Source organism: Hyposmocoma kahamanoa, unplaced genomic scaffold (genome assembly GCF_003589595.1).
Source record: "Hyposmocoma kahamanoa isolate Upper Pololo Valley unplaced genomic scaffold, ASM358959v1 202, whole genome shotgun sequence".
Taxonomy (NCBI): domain Eukaryota; kingdom Metazoa; phylum Arthropoda; class Insecta; order Lepidoptera; family Cosmopterigidae; genus Hyposmocoma; species Hyposmocoma kahamanoa.
In genome coordinates this window covers 12898725-12906813 of record NW_020653726.1, presented here as the reverse complement: position 1 = coordinate 12906813, position 8089 = coordinate 12898725, and the positions used below count along the sequence as shown (strand labels likewise).

The 8089-nt window shown below is 35.7% G+C and overlaps 1 protein-coding gene across 1 annotated transcript; it reads right to left on the bottom strand.

The window, feature by feature from the left end:
• Nucleotides 1-189: 189 nt before the first annotated feature.
• On the bottom strand, nt 190-1590 carry LOC113226961 (RNA polymerase II transcriptional coactivator). Its single transcript, XM_026459802.1, has 2 exons — nt 1453-1590; nt 190-615 (listed from the first exon to the last, which is right to left on the bottom strand). Exons 1-2 carry the CDS (start codon nt 1513-1515, stop codon nt 358-360), a joined length of 321 nt encoding a protein of 106 aa, XP_026315587.1. The 5' UTR covers nt 1516-1590; the 3' UTR covers nt 190-357.
• Nucleotides 1591-8089: the final 6499 nt, after the last annotated feature.

Below are 8089 nucleotides of genomic sequence, written 5' to 3'. Positions count from 1 at the left end.
TTGCTCAATATTGTACCTGTTTTATGTTAAGTTTGTGTAATGGTTATGTTCCAATGCCAACCCAGTTCTGGTGATTAGTAAATAAGAATAATATTCCTTTTTTACTACATAAGGCTGAATGGCAACTTGAGGTTTCTGGCCTTTGAATCTTTATTTAATTGTCAATAAAATGTTAATTTTGTTTAAATCACTCTTTTATTAAACCATTGCATCACACTCACAGCCACTCGATCACTCAACACATAAAAGAACAGTAAAACCAAACATTAGACAAAAAAGAAACAAGTTAACAAACAATCCAAGTGAATGCTTAGAAATTAAGTTTAAAAAAAGATAAGCAAAACGAATTTGTTGTCCTTAACATAAGTTACTAATAGTTTCATTGATTTCATCTCCTAAGGAGAGGAGTTTTCTCCATTGTTCTGGAGTAAGACTTATACCCTTTTTCCCTGGCAGTAACTCTCCATTCTTCTCATAGAATTCTCTAACATCTACATACAACTTTCCCTTGAATTCTCTTACTTTAACAAGTTTTTTGCCCTGCAGCACCCAGGTTGGTTCTTTATCATCTGTTTTGCTGCTTGTTTTGGCTTTCTTCTCTGGTGGTGGATTTCTCTGCAAAGCGTACAATCTAATGGTTATTCTCCATTATAAAACTGGAACACCTAGGACATGGGTAGTGTTGACAGTGTCCACAAAATAGGTAAATTTGTGGTTTAACTAGCCAGATTTGGGATAAAAGAGGGCATTCATTATCCTGCATTGCAGTCTGCCTTGTCATTCGCCGCGTAATGCAGGATTATGAATGTAATAGCAGCATGCAAGCCATTGTGCAATCCTGCAATGTGTCCTGCGAGACTCCATATTTGGGCCATATGCAGGATAATGTGTGAGCAGTCTACTGCATGTGTGGCAGACTGTCATGCAGGTAGTGTTTGGGCCGTTTTATTTCACCAAGATTATTTAACGCGCTTATATGAAATGTAGCTCTTTATTTCTGAAAGTATCTATTGCTTAGCAACAAGGCCCATTTTCATTTTCTTGTCGTCCTATTGTTTTACATTTTTGCTTGTCTGGTTGCGACATAATTGAATGGCTTTTCCAAAGTATTTAGAACTTTATAAAGTGTACTTATCTTTGAATACGAATTGAGTGCGAATTTCTGAATCAATTACGCTTCAAGGACGATATTTGTCATCTTGAGTTCATTCCAAAATGCTTTACGGATTAACATGACCTACACGCGACGCTTTTGAAACATTTTAATACACATTGATATGACGTTGCAAGGAAACCTACCTTCGTCTACCTACTGGTAGAGGTTATGTATTTTGTGATAAGAATATTGATATTTTCCCGATGCTTATTTAAAGTCGCTGATTGATAAACATGTGATTGAGGTAATAGGTGAAATGTTATTACGAAAAAAATAGAAATTAAATTTGTTCTTACGTCAGTTGGCCCATCGTCACTATCACTGCTGCTGGAACTTTCTTTTTTCTTATTCTTCGGCATCGTAAATTACAGTTTTTTGCCTGCGAAAAAGCAAAATATCTTAATCTCTACTTTTTTGTACAGTATTTAATTGGATTGGAAGAAAAATTAAATAAAAAAATACCGGTTCCACCAAATCCTTGCAAATCAGAAATAAAGTTTTTTTTATAAGAAATTGTTTGGCGGTAGACGAAAGGAACTTTTTTATCTTGGCTTTTCTCGGTTAGCGTTTCAGCCACTAAAAAGATTTTTGGGCGAAGGAATATGAGATATAAATTATTACGATCATTGAAATTAATTAGTATATGGCAATATATAGATTCATTGGTTATAAACAAACAATTAGTATTTTGGGAGACATGTTTTAAAATTAAATCTAGATAGAAGTTGTTTAAGGTTTATGTTATTTATTACACATTAACAAAAAATAGATATGAATCACACGTTCTTGCAACCCATATAGTTTGTCTATCTGCCCATTCTACCTCATATGAGAATCACGTACGATATTAAATGAAAGTAAATTAAAAAAGGTGAATTAGTAAAATTTTATTTGTTATAGGATTTTTTGTGATTTGTCTATTGTGTAATCATTGAAATATAATAATTTAGAAATGCCAATAATGAATAGGTTATTTTTCTTAACTTAGAAAGAAACGTTTAATATTTTTGACTATAGTCGTATTCCAAAACTCTACTCAATGTTCAAGTCAGGACTGGAGTATGATTTCAAGCACTGGTAATACGACCCTAATGGCAAGGACTTGAGTATGATTTCTAGCGATTTAAAAATGTTCGAAATTGAAATAATTAGGATGGCCGCCATACAAATTTCGAAGCCTTTTCTTTTATTAATAATTTTGGCTTGGATACAAGTCCTTTGAGCCATGTCTTCGTTTAATTACGTTTCTGTAAATATGGCCGCCACAAAGAGGATAGGCAATTTGAGGCGGCGTGCTTGGATTGACTCGGGATTCCTTAGAACGGGCCGATACGGGTATTTTAGTTGGAGATTCGTATAATTTCGCATTTTAATCTTCGATTAAGGCACAATAGCACTATCCTATTCCACTTTAAACTAGATTTCACAAAATAATTGAAAGTCAAAATAAAAACGACACTTTTCCCTCCAAAAGGCCCAGAGCGAATCCTTTCGAAGCCTTCTATCACGTAAACTCTTAGAGATAGGTACGAGGTGCTGGAAGGAATATCTTAGAGGATGATGGTGGCCAACTGTCTGTATAAAAAAAAAATCAAGATGGCCAATTCAAAATGGCGACCGAAGAAAATCTTGCTTCGATGCGGCTGAAAATTGGCATACGGGGGTCTTTAGGTGTCCTTGATCATAATTTGGGGTTAAAAGTTTTTTTTTCGCCACTTTTTATATGGCGGCTATATAAGTGTTCTTTTCGTTAAAAATAGCTGCTGAAACAGACTCGCTCTGTTTCAGCTACAAATTGACATATGGAGGCCTCTAGAAGTGCCAGATAATAATTTGTGCTCGAAATTGGTTTTTCAAATATGGCCGCCATATAAGCATTTGTTGACAGTACAAAACAATTGTTCTGATCCCTTTGATAGTTGACATGTGGAGGTCTCTAGGAGTGCTTGATAATAATTTGTGATCAAAATTAGTTTATCGCCATTTTTCAATATGGCTGCTATACAAACTTTTTGGCGGCAGATAGAAATTTACTCTAATTCAGCTGAAAATCGGCATTTAAGGGAGATCCCCACATAGAGATTATACGAGTAGCTGTTTAATAATAATTTGCGGTTAAAATTTGCTTTTAGTCATTTTTCAATATGGCTGAATTACAAACTTTTTTAGCGGATGATAAAAATTTGCTCTAATTTCACTGAAAATCGGCATGTGGGGTTCTCTATGGGTGTTTAACAATAATTTCCAGTCAAAATTTACTGTTTGTCATTTGTCAATATGGCCGTTATTTGTTAATTACTTTAAAGTCATAAGTGCGAGGCCGTAGGTCGAGATCTGGCGGATTGCGAAGCCCGAAGTGTCCGCACGTAGGACTACCTACGTACGGTAGCGTGCGGACACTTCGTATACTAATACGGAGACTAAATTACGAGTACAAGATTTCACAATTGTTCAAAATCTAAGGCATACTTTCCGATGTAGTGGAAATTAGATACTTTCAACGTTGTTGTATCTCGACCGTCTCTCTGTTAGATTCTTTTTTCTTGGAAGCTATGCCAAACAGAGAAGTATTTAGGGAAAAAATGCCAGACAATCACTCCAAATTTCTGGCCTCAAACTAGGGAATTTCCTGTACTATGAGTACCAGAGTAACGATAATTCTCAGGGCAACGCCCAGAATACCCTTACCACAACCAAATTATTATTTTTATTATATAAATTGATTATATATTGAATTGAAAAAAATTGAATATATTTATATAAATTGACTCAAATCAGGGATCGAATCTGGAACTTCCTCATCAAGCGCCCATAGTACTAATCACTGTGCCACTGAAGAGCATAAGCCCACCCCGTACTCTGCAACCGATCACGCGCCGCAGGCCGAGCCCGACCCCACCGTAAGTGGGTTATAGGGCTCGTAATCAATATAGATGCCAAGTCAACTATTCACCTAAGGGTTAACATGTCGCACATGAAATCAAATACTGTTTTAACTCGAAATAAAATTATGGAATTGGTACAAATTAAACTCCTCAATTCTACAATTTTGAGTTAGGCTCATGCGCGAGAATTCTGCGGAAGAATATTCACCTGCCCTACCTTTGAGCATTATCGTGTTATTATTGTAGTAGCGTTTGCAAAGTTATTTTACACCACTGCAAATACCAGAACCAGTATTCATTTCCATTATGATAGACTTTACGTAATAAACCAAATATTATACTCACGAGTACGTCAAGAGCACATCAAGCTTGATACAAGGACTTTGGACCATTTTCTTATCAAGCGACATACAGTTGAATTTGAATAATAATAATAATAATAATAAATACGATAATAATAATAATAATAATAATTCATTTATTCGCTTCAAATAGGGTAGGGTACATTACACATGTTGATGGTAAAAATTAAATCAGAACTTAAACCTATTCGGCCTTCTAAAATAAAAGCATGCAAATACAATAATAAAATAATACATTGGTGGATTGAGATTCGATTTTAAAACAATAATTAGGCAACAAATTGATAAATTTAAGATAATTGATTTAATTTGATATGTCAGAATCGTGTATGTCATAATTTAATAATAATAATATATATATATATATATTTTAATGATGGGAAAAATGTATGCATCAATTAATTATTCTTTATGATTCATGAATTCGTCAATAGAGTAAAACAAATGATCAAAGAGCCACATGCGCAATTCCTTTTTAAAATTAGTCAATGGTAGAGGCTTAATGCGATCTGGTATACGATTAAAAATTTTTCCACACATTACATACGAGTCATTTAGAAAACGTTTTGTTTTGGGTATTGTATTTAGTACGACTTTATTGGGCTTCCTTAGGCTTCTGAATGTTACGTCCTTCGCTATTAAGAATTTCGATAGATTGCGTTTCACGAATATACCAACTTCGAAAATGTACAGGCATGGGAGGGGTAATACTCTTAGTGTTTTAAAGTGAGGACGACATGAGACATACGGCGCTACATTGCTTATGGCACGTATACATCGCTTTTGAGCAATAAAAACCTTCGCAAAATCTGTTCCGTTGCCCCAAATTACGATACCGTATCTGAGTACAGACTCAACATACGCAAAATAGGCAGTCCTGGCTGTGCATTTATTCGCTACTTTTGACAATTTGTAAAGAGCAAACGCAAACCTATTTATTTTAGCACATACTTTGTCCGTTTGATCGCTCCAATTCATCTTTTGGTCTATAATTAATCCTAGAAATGTCACATTGGTTTCGCTTCGCAAGATTTGTCCTTTATAATCCATGTCAATTGTCTGTGTTCGTTATTATAAGTTTCAAATTTGTGAAAGATGTTTCGTGAATTATAAGTTTCAAATTTGACGTGCTCTTAACCCTGTACCTACAGGATACTTGCACCTGTACCATAAAATAAACAGATCAAAAATTATTTTTTCCAAATTATATATGTCTTGATACATAATTTTTATAAATTCAGACAGATTTTATATGCTGTTGAAGCGAAGCGAAGACAAAAGTTACCTCTTCTTCGAACTCGTAAATTCTTCCGCAGAATTCTCGCGCATGAGGCTAACTCAAAATTGTAGAATTGAGGAGTTTAATTTGTACCAATTCCATAATTTTATTTCGAGGTAAAACAGTATTTGATTTCATGTGCGACATGTTAACCCTTAGGTGAATAGTAGAATTGGTATCTATATTCATTACGAGCCCTGTAACCCACTTATGGTGGGGTCGGGCTCGGCCTGCGGCGCGTGGTCGGTTGCAGGGTACGGGGTGGGCTTATGCTCTTCAGTAGCACAGTGATTAGTACTATGGGCGCTTGATGAGGAGGTTCCAGATTCGATCCCTGATTTGAGTCAATTTATAAAAATATATTCAATTTTTTTCAATTCAATATACATATAATCAATTTATATAATAAAAAATAATAATTTGGTTGTGGTAAGGGTATTTTGGGAGTTGCCCTCAGAATTATCGTTACTCTGGTACTCATAGTACAGGAAATTCCCTAGTTTGAAGCCAGAAATTTGGAGTGATTGTCTGGCATTTTTTCCCTAAATACTTCTCTGTTTGGCATAGCTTCCAAGAAAAAAGAATCTACCAGAGAGACGGTCGAGATACAACAACACTATAAGTATCTTATTTCCACTACATCGGGAAGTATGCCTTAGATTTTGAACAATTGTGAAATCTTGTACTCGTAATTTAGTTTCCGTACGGTAGCGTGCGGACACTTCGGGCTTCGCAATCCGCCAGATCTCGACCTACGGCCTCGGCACTTATGACTTTAAACTAATTAACAAATGGCGGCCATATTGATAAATGACTAAAAGTAAATTCTAACCGCAAATTATTATTAAACAGTCATAATCTCTATGTGGGGATCTCCCCTAAATGTCGATTTTCAGCTGAATTAGAGCAAATTTCTATCTGCCGCCAAAAAGTTTGTATGGCAGCTATATTGAAAAATGGCGATAAATAAATTTTGACCGCAAATTATTATTAAACACCCATAGAGACCCGACCACATGCCGATTTTCAATCGAATTATAGCAAATTTTCATTTGCCGCCAAAAAAACTTCTATGGCAGCCATATTGAAAAATGGCGATAAACTAATGTTGATCACAAATTATTATCAAGCACTCCTAGATATCCCCACATGTCAACTTTCAAAGGGATCAGAACAATTTTTTCTACTGCCAACAAACGCTTGTATGGCCTCCATATTTGAAAATGGCGAAAAACCAATTTCGAGCACAAATTGTTGTCTGGCACTTCAATTTTGAGCTGAAACAGAGCGAGTCTCTTTCAGCAGCTACTATTACGAAAAGAACACTTATATGGCCGCCATATAAAAAAATGGCGAAAATAAACTTTTGACCCCAAATTATGATCAAGGACTCCTAAAGATCCGCATGCCAATTTTCAGCCGCATCGAAGCAAGATTTTCTTTGGCCGCCATTTTGAATTGGCCATCTTGAATTTGTTTATACAGGTAGTTGGCCACCATTATCCTCTATGATATGATATTCCTTCCAGCACCGCGTACCTATCTCTAATAGTTTACGTGATAGAAGGCTTCGAAATTTGTATGGCGGCCATCTTATTTATTTGATTTTCGAACATTTTTTACTTTGTGCTGAATTGACCAAGGTGTAGGTATCTCATAAAAGTGCACAAAAATTACCCCCCCCCCCTCCCCCATGTATTACAGTTTTTGCAGGCCGTTGATCAATCGTTTACATTTTCCACAATCAGGTCTTCTCATATTTGATTTTTTGCCTTGGAGCCTATCCGCGTACAACGGTATAAATATCTTTTTTCCACCATATCGGGAAGTATGCGTTCTATTTTTTTAAGTGAGTCAGGATTTGTAGCTTTATATATATGTATAATGATAGGTAGTTACTTATATAGGTGTATGTAGATATTTCGTTTTGTTTACTACAACTCTAGTGAGGGACGGAAAGGGTTCCTCCTCCCCATCAATTTATGCAAATTACCTACCGGTGGCGGATGTCGTTATCGAAATAACCTGCAGAATTTTACTACTTGACTTCAAAACAATCAGCGTAAGCAGTATACATACTTATTTTGTACGATACACGCCCGCATGTTCCTGTTGTTGCGAAATGTTTTGAGCGTTTGGTTTCACTATCCTCTGTCGCCTGAACTCGTCACTCTATTGTAAATTGTAGTCTGTAAAGCCATAATAAACTGCAAGGTCGCGGCATGGCGTAGTGGGGGCAGATTGTTACGAATGCATCGCATTCCGTTTCAGACGTCACACGAAGACGATACTCGTATCTTAAGTCCATCCTTAAACTGTTGCGCTTCATTTATGACGGCACAAACATTATTCGTAACTAGTACATTATAAAAGACCTGCTTCTGTTTATTTTTTTTAAATTTATTAA